At 39.2% G+C, this 17,246-nt stretch overlaps 1 protein-coding gene across 2 annotated transcripts in view; it reads right to left on the reverse strand.

Annotated features, from left to right (window-relative positions):
• Window positions 1-1,637: 1,637 nt before the first annotated feature.
• Window positions 1,638-17,246, reverse strand: part of vps54 (VPS54 subunit of GARP complex) — a 29,645-nt gene continuing 14,036 nt past the window's right edge. For both annotated transcript variants that reach the window (XM_067585594.1, XM_067585595.1), the window contains 15 exons: window positions 16,602-16,709; window positions 16,205-16,260; window positions 15,891-15,987; window positions 15,475-15,794; window positions 15,038-15,167; window positions 13,983-14,164; window positions 13,772-13,884; window positions 12,508-12,571; window positions 12,268-12,373; window positions 10,710-10,797; window positions 10,385-10,506; window positions 7,216-7,296; window positions 5,689-5,796; window positions 5,415-5,509; window positions 1,638-5,127 (listed from right to left, as the gene is read on the reverse strand). In XM_067585594.1, coding sequence (XP_067441695.1) covers window positions 5,022-5,127; window positions 5,415-5,509; window positions 5,689-5,796; window positions 7,216-7,296; window positions 10,385-10,506; window positions 10,710-10,797; window positions 12,268-12,373; window positions 12,508-12,571; window positions 13,772-13,884; window positions 13,983-14,164; window positions 15,038-15,167; window positions 15,475-15,794; window positions 15,891-15,987; window positions 16,205-16,260; window positions 16,602-16,709 — 1,776 coding nt within the window. In that variant the 3' untranslated portion in view covers window positions 1,638-5,021. The remainder of the gene's footprint in view (window positions 5,128-5,414; window positions 5,510-5,688; window positions 5,797-7,215; window positions 7,297-10,384; window positions 10,507-10,709; window positions 10,798-12,267; window positions 12,374-12,507; window positions 12,572-13,771; window positions 13,885-13,982; window positions 14,165-15,037; window positions 15,168-15,474; window positions 15,795-15,890; window positions 15,988-16,204; window positions 16,261-16,601; window positions 16,710-17,246) is intronic.

Here is a 17,246-nt window from a genome sequence, read left to right on the forward strand (position 1 = left end):
TTATGTCAAATTTAAAACGTATCCGACTTTATTTGAACATGATTTCTCTCTCAGGGTCATTTGCAGCTCTAGTAAGAGTCTGTCACTCAGTTTCATAGTGACGCCGATCAATAAACCTGACAACATTTTAGATTATAAAAACTTTCCCTGCGATCAAACAGTTGTGAAGTTGTTTATGAGGTCAGTTAATCCAACTGAAATGTATCAAACATTGTTAGATACTGAAAGTTGGCACAAAATGTTTGGTCAGACTTTGTTTAATCAAATAGTTTCTGATTTAAATTAAAATTAATTTTATAATGTACATTATCTACAGTAAACATGCTCACATTAGACCTTTTCTATCAACAGCTCTCATTAATCAAGCTTGTTAAACACCTAAAAGAATCTACTGTTGTTTTGTCTGTAAAAATGTTTCAGAATAACTTCCAGAAAAAGTGCAGAATTTACCTTTAGAAATGTTTTTCCTACTTTATGACTGTGATGTCTTTGTCAAAGCTTCCAGTTGCTTTATTATACGCTGCGTTCATGTCATATTTCAGTTATCGTAACTACGAGTTTCCGACTGTAAATAACAGTCAACATCTGAGTCATGATTACGACTAAGAAATCTTTCTAAAAGCTCCGATATATCCGACTCAGAATTAATAATAACGAAGTGCAAACAAACATGGACGCCTCACGTCGACCAAACATCATCGTTCAGTGTAATTAAACAAAGATTTAATGGATTTTACGCGCTTTTAATAGTCACATGATCGACTCTGTAATCGTAACGCTTGCAGGTCGTTACCGCGGGATTCTTTCCATCTTAAAAATACGACGAAAAAAATACTGGAGTGTTAAATAGAAATATTAAGCTTTATACTTTTTTGAACCTCAGATCAAAAGGTAAAAAAACAAAAACCACTTCTTCTATTTCCCAACGTTTCCATATTCGCTGCGCATCTTTAATGTATTTTTATCTTCCTGTCATGCAGACGTACGGAAAGTTTACAGAGTTGAATGGAGAAAAAAAAAATAGAGAACAGATATAAAAATCCAACAAAAGGAAACTATGGAGTTGAAAGAAAAGCTAGAGAAAGAAAAATAAACAAGTAAAAGTTTTAATTTTCAAATATTTTTTTTTTTTTTTTAAATGGTAAGGAAAAAGAAAGCTTTTACTCCATTTTAATTATTTCCTTAACTAATATTTTTTGATGTTTTTTGACATGTCCATCATCTTTTACTGGTTTTCATATTTGATAACTCTTTGGTTCCATGCTAGCTGTTTCCAGTCTTTATGCTAAGCTAAGCTAAGCTAAGCTAAGCTAACCATCCTCTGTCTCCAGCATACTTCCCCTGACTGTAAAAACAATATTTGTTTCGGCTGATTAGTCCCTAAACTACAGAAGCTTATATCATCTATTATCTCAAAATTGCAAGTTAATTATCTGATATTAAACAAAATAAAGGTTTAATTCCATGAGGGATGGGGGGTTCATGTGAATGACCAGACACAAAAATAAAACTTTGATATCTTAGTTTGAGGGATATATGAATGAATAAAGTGTTGTTTTGGTTTGGATATTGACACTCGGGTATCATCTGAGCGCCGGTGATGAAAGCTGAGAATAAAAAGACCGATAAACAAGTCGCACCATCATCCTGTTTTATTCACATCAGGTTTGAAGGATCAAGACAGTTTGGATTCTCAGACATGCAGCAGCCCGACTCGTCTGAACTCAACAGAGCTGGAGGGTCGACTCATTCACACACACGCACACACACGCACGCACGCACACACACAGTGGTATGGTAGGCACACTGTAGTGGAGAGCTCAGATGTGTCGTCTCTGACAGTCGATCAAAAGTAGGCACTTCTGAAGCAGACAGTGATGATGAGTCTCGTACAGGCTGGCGGCCGCGGTCACATCACATCTCTATAGTCCGATTTACCTACAAGGTGAAGTTCGACATTTTGGGAAATAAACATATTTGCTTTCTTGCCGAGAGTTTGACGAGAAGATCGATACCACTCTCGTGTGTGTGTGTGTGTGTGCAGTAAATATGAAGCTACAGCCAGCAGCCGGTTAGCTTAGCTAACCGGCTAAGCTTAGCTAAGTGTATTCCCCAAAATGCCGAACATCCCCTTTAAACAGTGTTTTTGACTGTAAATACAAGATTTATTTGGGCAATTTTGTCACTAAGCTACGGAAGCTAAGAATGGCTGTAGTTGCAATCATTTTATTTTGTCTATTATCTCGAAATCACAAGTTAATTATCTCGTTATCTTAGTAACAGACCGTTTTCTCGTGATGATGGAAAAATGATCTAAATAAAACAAATTCCCCGCGATAAAATAAAATGATTGCTCCCACAGCCGCTCTGATCTTCCGTACTTAATAAAGATATAATTGTGTATTTATGATGTTTTACAGAAGTTTTGTGTTTTAATTCTCCTCAAACTGATTTAAAAGTCTAACTGAAATCTGTGCGTTCGTGTCTAATCAGAACATGAAAGCTCGTCCAGCAGGTAAATGTTGGAGCTGCTGAACGTCACATGACCCCTCAACTCCAAACCAAACATGGAGGAGTGGTGATGTCATCAGGGTCGTGTCCCAATCCCATAATATACGTTTAATTCTAAGCTTGTTTTAAGTCTGTACTGCATTTACACAAGAAATGTGACAAAATAACATAAAAAACATATTATGATTTTCTTAGTGTGCTGTTGATGCACTTTTAGCCCACAATGCATTGCAGAAAAGAAAAGGAGAAGCTGTAAATAATCAAAACCACATCCCCCCACCAAAAAAGAGCATTAAACGCTAGAAAAAAGATTGCAGTCACCATTTGATTGATGTCCATGTTGTATAAAGATCTTCAGCTGATTAATGCAATAAGAGAGGAAGAAAGTATCTGTTCTGATTTAATCTTGTAGTTTTGGCGTTAAAATGCTTCCGTACATGACGTCACAGCCCGTAGTGTTGATGATATACTGGCAGAGAACGAGGTGATGTGACCGCAGCTGGACAGATGTTTCGTTTAGTCGGAGCTCAGAGCTGCTGAACTTCACTCGGGAACAGAAAATCTGATGTTTAAACCTGCAGTGACTCAACTCTGACGTATCAGCAGCTTTTTAAAAGTTGATATGTTGAACTTGTTAGCTTTTATTTCCACATCCAGCAGCAACATTATCATCCATTTGGAGTTTCTGTCCACCTGGTGAATGTAAGTCCAATAGTCACTCTCTTTTAGCTGTTTCTGAACCCCTGAGGGAAATATCTGGCTCTTTAGCTGCTAAATGCTCCACTATGTTCACCAGCTAGTCTACAGCTAACTGTGTCTGTTGTTTGGTGCTGAGCAGGTAGTGTACGGAGGCTTTTTAAGAGCTTTATATAATAATCATTAGTTGCAGCCCCAAAAAACAGTCCAATAATACTTGAGACAATTATAACTTTTGTTTAAATAAGCATGTTTAAATATGCTTATTGTGTTTTTTACGCTGATTGATTTGAAAGGAATTAGCAGAACGTGATTGACATCTGAACGTTTAAAGCAACAGCACCTTGGTTGGTTTAGTTTAGTCATGTGATGTAAATCAGCTGAGACCCAATAACTGCCTGAACACAAACAAATGGACTTTAGTAGCTGTTAAGGAGCGACGACTTCTGCCTCACGCCTGAGCTCGTCTGCTTTATGTTGAAGAAATGTGAGTTTTATCACTTCCTGTCTGAAGGAGGATTTTTACTTTGAACAAACTAGAAGAGTCTGAATCCAAGTAAAAATTTCACTTTCTGCAGCCCTCATTTATAAAAAAAAAAAAAAAAAAAAAAAGGCAAGAAGATCCAATTAAGAAATTAAAAAATAAATCTGATTTTCTGTTCCGTTCTGTCGTTTCAGCCTCTGAGGAAACAAAAAGCTTCTGTTCATGCAGATTAAATTAAAAACAAGAAGAAGGGGGATAAAGGTCCAGTTAACAGCTTCATGCTTCATGTCCTGCACTCATCAAATAACTACATTTATATATATATATATAAAAAAAAAAAATCTACTTCTCCTTCGCCACTGGATCACCATGACGACAGAAGAAAACCGGATGCATGATTGGACTGTTTAAGAAAAACAACAAAAAGGTGCGATTGAAGAGTTTAATTCCTCGCATTAGAAAGTGTTTCACTTTGGTAACGACGATGTAGCTGAGAGTTGTGACGCTTTCACAGTCTGGATATTTAAAAATGTTCAGGAAATTAACTCTTCAATTACACGTTTCCAGTAAGGTCTCAAACAGTCTGGATTCCCAGGAAGTCTGGGAAAATAATCTTGTGTCGAGTATAAAAAAATTTAAGAATCCCTTGTGACGTTTTTAGTACGTTAACCTTCACCACAGCGGACGCAACCGAAACCTGCTGATCAACGAGGTTTCGGGGGGGAAAAGTTCGGAAAACACCAAGAAGGAACTTCGGGGTTGATTCTTTCAGAGCGAAGAAGCTTCGACCCTGAATCTTCCACAGCTTTGTCGCTCAGATCCACGAAATCAGAGACAGAAAAAGTCGGCTGCCGTGTGCGTTGATGATAAAAAAAAATCTCGTCCCTTCGGCTCCATCGTGGCCGCCGGCCGGAGAAAAAGTCCGCCACGGTATAGAATGCTTCCAAGACGACAGAAAAATAAATTACCCCACCATTTCTTAAACATTATCTACACCCTGCAGCTCCCTCTAAAACTGTCTAATAATTTACTAGTGTTCCTGTTGAATTGCACACAGTGAGACGAGGTGGCGGCAGTTTTTAAGGAGGCTCTGTGTGTTACTTGTCTTTTAAGGTGGAGCTGTTCAGGAAGCCCCCCCAGCATGTCGCTGCTCTTCTTCCCTCTTGTAGGTTTTGTTGGTTTTTTTTTTTTTTTTTTTTATTGGTCCCTCCGGGCCTCCTCCACCCTCAGCCGGCCCCCGCCGCCGCCGCCGCCGCCGGGCCCCGAGTTCGGCCACCCGTCGCCGGGTCGGTCGTTCGGTCGGTCCTGGACGTCCCGACGCCGTCCTCCATCACCTCTTCTGCTCCCAGATCTCGGCCATGTTGAGGTCGAGCCGCTCGAGGCTCTTCAGCGCCTGGATGTTCTCCGTGTAGAACGCCACGTCCACCACCACCAACCTGCAGCAACGCATGTTTCACACGTTCAAAAATGCAAATAAAATGAAACACAGCTGCTGACGTAGCTCATTATTGATCAATCTGTAGATTATTTTCTAGATTAATTGATTAGTCGACCAACAGCCCAAAACCCAAAGATAATCAGTTTACTCTCCTGTATCACAAAGAATATTAAATTATCAAAAAACGTTGGTATTTTTGCTTGAAAAATGACTAAAACAATTATTTGATTATTAAAACAGTTGGCCTGAACGTCGGAGACTTTCTAGAAGAAAACAGGAAGTTACCCGTGCTGCGGTCCTCCGTCGTTGACCACCCCGAGTCGAGCCAGCTGCCTTTTCAGGTGCATTTTAAAACTGGCGTTGATCCTCAGAAATAACATCTGCACAGAAAACAAACATCCAACACATCTGTCTGAGACGGCAACACATTTCTGTTCACACTGCCGAAGAGTTTTAATCATCTTTCTCTTCTTCTTTGCATCGTTTTCTAAGCCGACGCTGCTCAACCAGAAGCAAAAAACATGAAATTAAACTTAAAAAATAAACAGTTCAGTCTCACCAGCGTCTGTTCTTCAGGTAAAAGTTCGTTGATGGCTTCGTGCATCTTCGCCATCTGCTTACAGACGTTTCTGAAGCACGCCGAAGGCATCGGAGCTTTCACCTCATACTGTAGAAAACAACAACAACAACAACAACAACGTCACATGACTCAACACATCTGGAGCATGAACATGAACAAACCAACACATCTGTCTACACATACTCACATATTTACTTTGTGGTTTTATTGTTCTTACAGGTGAGTAAACAATAAGTTGCTACTATTGCAGCCTCTCGGTGAGTTTTTACTTAAAAAGTCAGAAATTCTCTTCAAAATCAGCCAAAAAACACCATCTGCTGCCTGTTTAATGAAGCTGTAAATCTCATATCTATTGACCTCCAGTGTTCTCATCTTGCTGCAGGTGTGTTCCAGCTGTGGTCAGAACCAGGAGCTCAGTAAAATTAGGCTTTCAAACTTGGTGTTTTGGGAAATAATAATATTCAATTTCTTTCTGAGAAGGTTGACATCAATTTCATGTTTGTGTGTTGAGTGCATAGACTCCCATTCTGAAGCCTCCAGTTTGGCATTTTAACAGTCGCCATCTTGGTTTTTTTTTTGGAGCCAGAAGTGATGAGAAGTGACCATATTTGGATGAGAGGGTGGAGCTGGGGGAGGAGCTCCCCAGGGTCCGACTACAGCGCCTCACATACCGCCGTGGCAGCGACGCCCTAAAGCATACCCTACTTCATCATCTATTTTACTCTAAATGGGACCATAATTTACAAAATGAACACCATGCTGTATTGATGAAGACTTGAAACTAGTGATTGAGACCATAAACTCATTAGGAAACTATTTACAGAGGTAATAAATCAAAGGAGAAGTAGGGTCATTTTCTCATACACTTCAATACAAATCAGTCATCTTGTTGGAGTCAGTGGAGTCGCCTCCTGCTGGCCATTAGAGAGAATGCAGGTTTAAGGCACTTCCACATTGCCTTCACTTGTCAGACCCAGAGTTTCCCGCTTGGTTAAGTGTGGAACTGAAGTCAAGACGATTTGTATGAGTTACACCACTGTTTATGTTAAGGGGTGTTACATACTGGAACTATTTGTTGGTGAACAACAATGAGACAGTTGACAGGAAGCCTCAGTGTGTTTCTACATCACTGCGGCTAGAAGAGAACCTCAACAACTGGAGATCAACGAAAACTAGATTTTCTGCTGGAGTTTAGTCTTTAAAACAGTCGGCAGGTGTTGATTGAAACCCTGGTGTTATGTAATATGTAGTGAATTTCTTTCTGAATATCGTCTCACTTCGGATAACAAAGCAAATTTTAAGAAAGTATTTGGGGAGTTCTACTGTAGTGTGACATCTAATAAATTACCTCATGTAATGTCACTTGTGAGTTTAAAGGTGTATTGAATTTCTTTCTGAAGATGAGTATTTCCCAAAAGTTTCTACTGATCAACATTTTTTCAGAGTAAATAAAAAGACTTACATAAAGTATCAGAAGAAACACTGCAGAGTAAAAGTGGATCTCACCTTTGATAAAACCTTCTCAAACAGACTGTCCATGATGGCCACCAGTTTAGCTGAGATCTCTGCTATGTGATCATTGTAGTCCTGCAAAGCAACAATCAGTCCCAGAAACACTCATTACTACATTTCACAGAAGTTTCACAAAATTAAGAATATTTGTCAGCAAGAAACATGTTTCAAATGTGATGAGTTGCATTAAAGCCTCTAATTGTACAATTATGTTACGTTAGTTTCAAATTTTACAACAGTTAAGGACGACACGCAGCAGGGGGCAGAAAACATGTTCCCACAATGTTATGAAAGCTTATATCTGGATGTTTACTGCATTTAGAAATAAATCTACTCGCTGAAAATCAGTAAAAACACTATTTAGAGGTGAATGAGACACTAAACCTTCATTTCCAAAACTTTTCTTTCTTTCTAAACTGAGAATATCCCAAATATCAACCAGCAGCACGTTACAAACACAGAAGCTCCATCATATAGCCTAGTAACACTAGCATGAAAACAATAAAGTAACGTTAGCATGAAAACAATAAAGTAACACTAGCATGACAACAATAACGTAAAGCTAGCATGGAAACAATAAAGTAAAGCTAGCATGAGAACAATAAAGTAACGCTAGCATGAAAACAATAAAGTAACGCTAGCATGAAAACAATAAAGTAACACTAGCATGACAACAATAACGTAAAGCTAGCATGGAAACAATAAAGTAAAGCTAGCATGAGAACAATAAAGTAACGCTAGCATGGAAACAATAAAGTAATGCTAGCATGAGAACAATAAAGTAACGCTAGCATGAAAACAATAAAGTAACATTAGCATGGAAACAAAGTAACGCTAGCATGAAAACTATAAAGTAACACTAGCATGAAAACAATAAAGTAACGCTAGCATGGAAACAATAAAGTAAAGCTAGCATGAGAACAATAAAGTAACGCTAGCATGAAAACAATAAAGTAACATTAGCATGGAAACAAAGCAATGCTAGCATGAAAACTATAAAGTAACGCTAGCATGAAAACAATAAAGTAACATTAGCATGGAAACAAAGTAACGCTAGCATGAAAACTATAAAGTAACGCTAGCATGAAAACAATAAAGTAACGCTAGCATGGAAACAATAAAGTAACGCTAGCATGAAAACAATAAAGTAACGCTAGCATGAAAACAATAAAGTAACATTAGCATGGAAACAAAGTAACGCTAGCATGGAAACAATAAAGTAACGCTAGCATGAAAACAATTAAGTAACGCTAGCATGGAAACAATAAAGTAACGCTAGCATGAAAACAATAAAGTAACGCTAGCATGGAAACAAAGTAACGCTAGCATGGAAACAATAAAGTAACGCTAGCATGGAAACAATAAAGTAACGCTAGCATGAAAACAATAAAGTAACACTAGCATGACAACAATAACGTAAAGCTAGCATGGAAACAATAAAGTAAAGCTAGCATGAGAACAATAAAGTAACGCTAGCATGGAAACAATAAAGTAATGCTAGCATGAGAACAATAAAGTAACGCTAGCATGAAAACAATAAAGTAACATTAGCATGGAAACAAAGTAACGCTAGCATGAAAACTATAAAGTAACACTAGCATGAAAACAATAAAGTAACGCTAGCATGGAAACAATAAAGTAAAGCTAGCATGAGAACAATAAAGTAACGCTAGCATGAAAACAATAAAGTAACATTAGCATGGAAACAAAGCAATGCTAGCATGAAAACTATAAAGTAACGCTAGCATGAAAACAATAAAGTAACATTAGCATGGAAACAAAGTAACGCTAGCATGAAAACTATAAAGTAACGCTAGCATGAAAACAATAAAGTAACGCTAGCATGGAAACAATAAAGTAACGCTAGCATGAAAACAATAAAGTAACGCTAGCATGAAAACAATAAAGTAACATTAGCATGGAAACAAAGTAACGCTAGCATGGAAACAATAAAGTAACGCTAGCATGAAAACAATTAAGTAACGCTAGCATGGAAACAATAAAGTAACGCTAGCATGAAAACAATAAAGTAACGCTAGCATGGAAACAAAGTAACGCTAGCATGGAAACAATAAAGTAACGCTAGCATGGAAACAATAAAGTAACGCTAGCATGGAAACAATAAAGTAACGCTAGCATGGAAACAATAAAGTAACGCTAGCATGGAAACAATAAAGTAAAGCTAGCATGAAAACAATAAAGTAACGCTAGCATGGAAACAATTAAGTAACGCTAGCATGAAAACAATAAAGTAACGCTAGCATGGAAACAATAAAGTAATGCTAGCATGAGAACAATAAAGTAACGCTAGCATGAAAACAATAAAGTAACGCTAGCATGGAAACAAAGTAACGCTAGCATGGAAACAATAAAGTAAAGCTAGCATGAAAACAATAAAGTAACGCTAGCATGGAAACAATTAAGTAACGCTAGCATGAAAACAATAAAGTAACGCTAGCATGGAAACAATAAAGTAACGCTAGCATGGAAACAATTAAGTAACGCTAACATGAAAACAATAAAGTAACGTTAGCATGAAAACAATAAAGTAACGTTAGCATGAAAAATGAAAAAGTAATGTTAGCGTTTTAAAAAGGTGACATATGACTGCTGCAGTTATTATACTCATAACACTAGCATATAAAGTATGTTAGCATTATCCTGCTGTTCCCTCTAAATACACTGGACACTGGCCTGTGGTGAATACAGGAAAAGCTTCACTCATAAGAAACTGTCGATACAGGATTTAATCAGAATTATTGATCAGCAACAGGATCATAAACACACTCTGATCACCTCTGAAAAATTATAAACAACAACAACGTGATGCATTTTCCATCCAAACCCATCAGTTTGAACAACTGTCAACGAGCCGCACACTGAAACTCTGAACACACGTCAAACTGATCACCAAAGTATTGATCATAGACACAAACACAGACTGACAGAGTGAACAATCTTCCTGAAAAACGAGTCCACCGCCTTCATAAAATTCAGCGTTCTGGCCAGATCTCTGAAGCTAACAGCTAACTGCACTCTGAGCTTCTTCTTTTTAGATTTGTGCAGTTTAAGAAACAAACACAACTTGACATATTGATCTTCTCAGAAGTCATTTGGGTTTGTTTTTTAGCCTCCTGCGTGCGTCTCATCGCTGTGTGGTTACCTTGGTGATGTGGTCGAAGTGTCTGAGGACGCTGAACTGTTTGGGCTGCAGTTTGGTCTCAAAATGAGCTCTGATGACGGGAATGTAGAGAACGACCAGCTGCAGGCAGCGGGACGCTAATGCTAAACACACACACACACACACACACACACACACACACACACACACAGTCTGAATATTAGTTCAGCTCAGAGTCAACAGCTGCAGGAGATCAATAATATTAGCATCAAACCATATGAAGCTACCACTTTTACGTTACAGTTTCTGACTATAAACATCTGAAGGGTTGAAAGCAGATGCGGCAGGTGTGTGCAGCTGGTCGTACCCAGGTTTTTGGTGGTGATGGTCTTGAGGCCGACGACCTGCAGAGCTCCGGCTCCCAGAACCAGCTGGCAGCTCCGAGAGTTGAAGTGCTGCAGAGACACAAGAGAAGAGCAGGTTTTAAACTTTAAATGTGAGGAAACAGCGTAGAGCTGACATGTTACTGTCACGCAAAACCGTCCGGAAATTTCAAAACTTTTTGTCATTTAGTGCGACGCTCGTCTTGTCATGTGAAGAATCTGATACATGAATGAGGAGATTTTATTTTATTTGTCTTCTCATGAACTGAACAGTAATTGTTTTTGCTTTTAGTTTGTTTGTCTCTAATTGGACGGACCTTTTGTTGTTTCCAGGATGTCTATAATTAATCCCAGAGGAACGGTGAGGAAGGTCGTCTGGCCCGAAACGTCCGTGTGGCGATTCAAAATTATAAATAGTATACGAGGTGTTCTGTCCTTTCTTTAAACTCTGAGTGTCAAATGTCATCAAAACTATTTAAACATCAAAAGTAGATTTTCTTTAAGAAACTCACAAAAACAAAAACTGATGAATCTCAGAGCGAAAGTCAGACCAGAACTTCAGGATTTTGTTACAAAAATAGTAAAACCTCATTTATAGAGTAACTTTATTAAAAATATCCAGCCTTGGATCCGAACCTTTAACCAGTATGTCGTGTGGCTTCAAATGTTTAGATAAAGACTTAAAGAAGTTTTCTGAAAAACTGTCTAATATTGTTGTTTATTCAATATTTATGTTTTTAGCAGCCTTTAAAACATCGTTTCCCATAAGTCCGAGAGGTTTGTGGGCTAAACGTCACTGCTTGGAAGTCGGCGGCGAGTTCAGACGTGTCTGTAATAACAGCAGGTTAGATTAACAGCTGCAGACAGAAACAATGATGAGACCAAGTTACAGTGACGCTGCTGCGCTTGTAGTTCTTTTAATGGGAGTTGTAGTTTTTTCTGTTGTTTAACTTTGTTAAAATAACAAAAGGTTTAAATGTCTGACAGCAGCTGCTGTCGTGGAGCCGAACGGTCTGAGAATATAGAAAATAAACTGCAGGAACAAACTTCAGTTTTTCATAAAAGACCAAAGAAAGAAACGCTGAATGAGACAGGAAGTGATGTCATGACTTCGGCTCTCCATAGACGTTACTTTTATTGTGATCTTGGAGCCTTTTTGATTATTTTTACTTTATTTTTGTTTCTATCTTGACTGTTTTTGTTTTTATTGTATATCTTCAATTTGTCTTGTTTTGATTTTTCTTGTTTTATTAATTAATGTGATTTGAATTTAATTTTTATTTGTATTGTTGCTGTTTTTGTGAGGACAGAAGAAGACTAACGACTACTGGGGACCAAAACCAATAATAAAGTATCAGTTACATCTTGTTATTGATTAGACAAAGTATAATTACTGGACAACATGTTTTTAAATTTACATTTTCTAGCCATGATTAGTAAAACTTAACTGCTACTTAACTACAGTCAGAAATCAAAAAATACTTTTAAAAAGGTAAAAACTGATTGGTTGATGTTGTCTGAGCGTTGTGCGGCGGTTCTGACCTTGAGGAGGTCCGACAGACGTGTCAGCATGTCGGTGGCGATGGATGGGATGTCGGTGACACACTGACAGTATTCCAGAAAGATCCGGATCAGCAGCAGAACCGTGCTGAAGAAACAAAAACACCACTTTCACAACATTTCACAAACACAAGAGGAAATCATTACGCTGCAGTTTAGTTTCTATTGATTTAACGTGAAGATTTCAGTTTGTTGTGTTTCGTCAGCGGTGTTTAAACCTACCCGACGACGGCGTATTTCTGCCCGTTAACCAGCAGAAACTCAGTCGGCTTCCTGTCGTCTGGACCTGCAGGAACAACAGAAACATGTTTATGATCATTTGAAATCCTCAATCTGCAGCTCATGTTTCCTGTAACTAATCACAGCATGAAGATCAATGAATGCTGAGTGTTTCAGTCCACAGTGACGCCCATTTTATGCTGCGTTTAAACTATTTACTTCCATTTCTACAGAAGTAAAAACATCTGGTGACATTAAGTGCTTTTCATTTGTCTTCCATGTCTCCTCACTTTCATCTTCAAGGAGAAGATGTGAGGAGAGGAATCTAGGAAACACGTCTTCAGAGAAATGAGATGTTTTTACAGCTGATAGACAACAGACTCGCCTCCTCTCCCTGATTATAATACTACAGTATATATATATATATGACGCAGGTTAAAATGGGAAAATGGCCGACAATGACAAGAAGAATCCCTTCCCTTTATCAGACCAAAGACCCAATAATTTGAACTAAACATTGGATCAGAATACGAATGTTAGTATGATTTTTATCTGACCCTATGTACTTCACTGATTTTGGATGTTGGACGTGTGACAGAAACATTCCCTAGTCTGCATGACACCTTGGGTAATATGGCATAGCCCTTCTGGGGGGGGCCTTTTAGATACAAACAATGGATCCATGGTCAAGTTTGGAACTGTTCCAGATGTGGGCATGTTGTGACACATAATATGTTGTGAGATAGCTGTCAATCACTTGATGGACGGCTCCCAACTGAGGTAGTGCCCCTGGAAAACATGTTATTCATATGATAAGATACAGATGTGTAACCCCATATAAGCTGTGCATCCACAGTGGTACGTTGCCCAGACCATCTTTGTACATGGAATGGACCCGATGGCCATCGTCTAATAAACGTCTACAAAACAAGAACTTCGCCAGCTCTTCCTTTGAACGATATCATCACACATCCTTCCTTTCAACGAATAAACATCTAAACTCGGGATCGATATTACACCTGAGATGAATCTGTTATTATCCTGCAGCGTCCAATAAAGGCGTGTCAGTCTGATCCATGATCATCAGACCAGATCTATTTTCAGGTCATCAGAGCAGCGAGGAGACGTGATATAAAGCAAATGAGAAGCATCTAATAACAGCATGGTCTTCCTCTGCCGTCACTGCTGGAATATTTATATATTTGGGAGTTTTCTGTTCTTGTTGACGAGCCGTTAAGACGCTACAGGAGCTGACGTGTGAAGGTACCTGGCGTTTTGCGCTCTGGTAGCGTGATTCTGCCGTCAGCGATGGAGTTCACCAGATCCTGAAACTCAGCAGGAACCTCCGCCTGCTTCCAGCGCTCATTATCCAGGAGAAGACTGCAGCGACGAAGAACAACAAACATCATCATCATCATCATCATCAAGTGCACATAAAACATTCAAACGCTCTCATATTTAAAAGCGCTGCTGGTTACCTGAGCTTGGTTTTGCGTTCTTCGTGGAAGCGGTGGACGAAGCGGTTGGCCTGGCTCTGCAGCGCCCCCCTCAGGGAGACGCTGCGTCTGCCGCACAGCTCCTCCGTGTCCTTGATGAAACCGTCCACCGCCTGCGAGAGACACACGAACTCCGCCGAGCTCAGACGCTCCAGAGAGCCGTCCTGTCGGGAGACGGAGACGAACTCGAGTCAATTCAGAGTTCGACTCCCGTTGATTAAGACTCAAACAGCTGACACACCTCTGCAAAGCTAAATGAACTTCCTGTTTGTTTGCCTTCATATGAACCGATGTGACTCAACAAAATAAAACATCAGATCATGTAACTCATGTTTATAGAGACGCCTGTCCTGAGAATTAATGATAAGAATTAATAATAAATTCAATAACAATGTTTATTCTGATGGGTAAAACCTGTCAGATGGTTTAAAAAAACACAAACATCTTCATTCATCTCATCCAGAGGAAGTCGTGTCACTAATTTCTGTCCTTCAAATAGTATTTTTTTCTGCATTTAATTTCAACAGTCTGTAAAATAACTCCAGAAAGAAACAATACAATTTCTGTAATCACAATAATCTGTTACAAAGTGGCGCCGATATCAGCTTGTTATATATTGGTATCTGTGTGTTAACTAGCATAAGATGCTAAAGCTAATGACACAGAGGTAGAAGTTTAAGCTAAACTTAAAGCACAAGAAATTTAAAAAAAAAGTCACTTCTGTAAGATATAAAATAAAACATAAAAACTACACAAACAAGAAGATGTTTATATATAATCAGTCTTTGCTGCAGCCGAGTATCAAACACTCAAGACTTTGGATGGAAAACTGTAAACACGCAAATGTTTTAGTCTTCTATAAATCAGATTTATACCTCCTTTTCTAGGATTTCAGACATTTAAACACATTTTAAGTCTTACATTAAAGTCAACATTTACTCTGGTAACTGTGTGAACACATGAACCGGGACATAACTCTCTCTGTTTAGATAATAATATCTTTTCCAGCTGCTGTGAGGTCAGAGGTCGTGCTCTACCTTGGCTCTAGCTGTGAGCACTTTGACGCAGCGGTCGTGGCTGACGTCGGACGCCGTGTACAGCAGCTCCTGGATGTTGTTGAGGACCCGGTTCAGTTCCAGCTCAGACGGCATCATGTTCTCACCGGACCTGAACACAAACATTCAACGTCTACAGACGACTGGAAATAACTTCAACAATAATAAACATGTTTTTATGTCGTCATGTGCAACAAAACAAACGCACCACAACTACAAGAAGCTTAATTATGAAAAATGTTATGTGTTAAATAAATAAAATAATTAAATTCCATCTTGTGTTTGAAGAGGAAAGTTGAAACAGACATTTTAACTCTAAAGTTGGTCAAAACGTTTTATTTTGAAACTTATAAACAGAATTAAACAATAAGAAGTCTTTTTGTTGTGGTATAAATCTAAAGGAGAAAAGGAAAACATACATGAAGCTCTGCTCCCTGCTGGCAGACTCTCTGGTCCCAGAGTCCGGTTCCGCCCGGCCCTGTTGGATCCTGGAGCCCGTCACAGAGTTCTGATCCTGGACCGCCGCCTGCTGCTGCTGCTGCTGGGCTTCGCTCAGAGCGTCGCTGATGAACAGACCCTCGTGGGTGAGGTAGGCCAGCTCGGCCTCCCCCTGCAGCAGCTGCTGGACGTTGGAGGACTCCTGACCCGCAGGCTCTGAACTGGCCTCCTCCAGGAGCCGGTTCTTCTGGTACGAGTCCAGAACCTCCAGAACCACATTCCTGATCACGTTCAGAGTGGCCTGACGGACAAACGGCAGGGAAAGGAAATAAAACTGTTGAACTATTGTCTGTTTTGACTTTTTTTCCTGGTTTGAGTGTTTCTGTCACGGACTCACCTTGATCCTCTGCAGGAAGAGAAGGAAACTGTCAAAGACGCTCTTCAGCAGCTCAAACCACTGAGGGAACGTCATCAGACGCATCTGGTCAGCTAGCCTTCAGACACACAATCACAGAAAAACAGTCAGTCATCAGTTTATCATAACTTCTCATCACCACTGGATGGCACTAAAGACAAACACCAGATTAACTGGCTTCATTATCTTAATTGCAGCACATAAATCATTATTATTGAACTCTATGTATGAAGCTATTAACTCATCAGGCTGTTGTATAAAATGAACATCTGTATAAGATGAACGTCTGTACTCACTTAGTGACGACTTCAGTGTCTATTTCTTCTATGTGCAAAACACTTTCTGCAACACACTGCAAACACACACACATGATCATCAAGTTAAACAACTAAAAAACTGTTTTGATCCTTTCAGACATGGAGATCAATATGATCTGAACATGTTGTGTCTCGTGTCTGAAGAAGCGTCTGAGTTTCATGTAAAAGTCACGACAGAAATCCTGAAACTCTAAAATCTAAACATGTATTTACAGTCAGGAGCATCGATCATCATCATGGTCGTTATTTAAGACTTCAACAGCAAAATAAGATAAAAAAAAAGGGCTCTAACATATTTGACTATGACAGTTGTGATGATGATGATGATGATGATGATGATGATGATGATGATGATGATGAGAGTCAGGTGTCGTACCTGAGCGACGATGGCCTTGGCAGCCATGATCATCTCATCGCTGTAAATATCCAGAAAGTCCAGCTTCCTCTGCCGCAGCAGACCGAACACCAGCGACGCCAGACGCTCCTAAACACACACACACGCACACACACACACACACACACGCACACACACACACACACGCACACACGCACGCATAAAGAAAAATACTGAGTCCTCGACTCATCTGAGCAGATTTTAAAGGTGCAGTTTGTGGAATTTCGTGGCATCTAGAGGAGCAGACTCGGCAGAAATGGAATATTATATTAAATATGTTTTAATTAGTGTTTAATCACCTGAAAATAATAATTGTTGTGTTTTCGTTACCTTAGAATGAACCTTTATGGGGCCTGACATGTTTCTACAGTAACAACTAAACTCTGGCTCTAGAGGACTTTAGTGTTTTTCACCAGTTTTACAGCCACCGTAGGTTCTCCTACATGCTTAGAAGTTTCAGTTGGTTGTAATCTGTAATCTCACCACTAGATGCCACTAAATCCTACAAACTGGTCCTTTAAATTCATGAAAGTTGAGTTCAACAGGCTGCAGGGTTTCAGACGACGACGACGACAGGAGATGAGTTTTAATTTCACATAAATTAAGATTTCTTCCAGATGTTCAGAT

The sequence above is a fragment of the Thunnus thynnus genome, chromosome 3 (genome assembly GCF_963924715.1).
Source record: "Thunnus thynnus chromosome 3, fThuThy2.1, whole genome shotgun sequence".
NCBI lineage: Eukaryota > Metazoa > Chordata > Actinopteri > Scombriformes > Scombridae > Thunnus > Thunnus thynnus.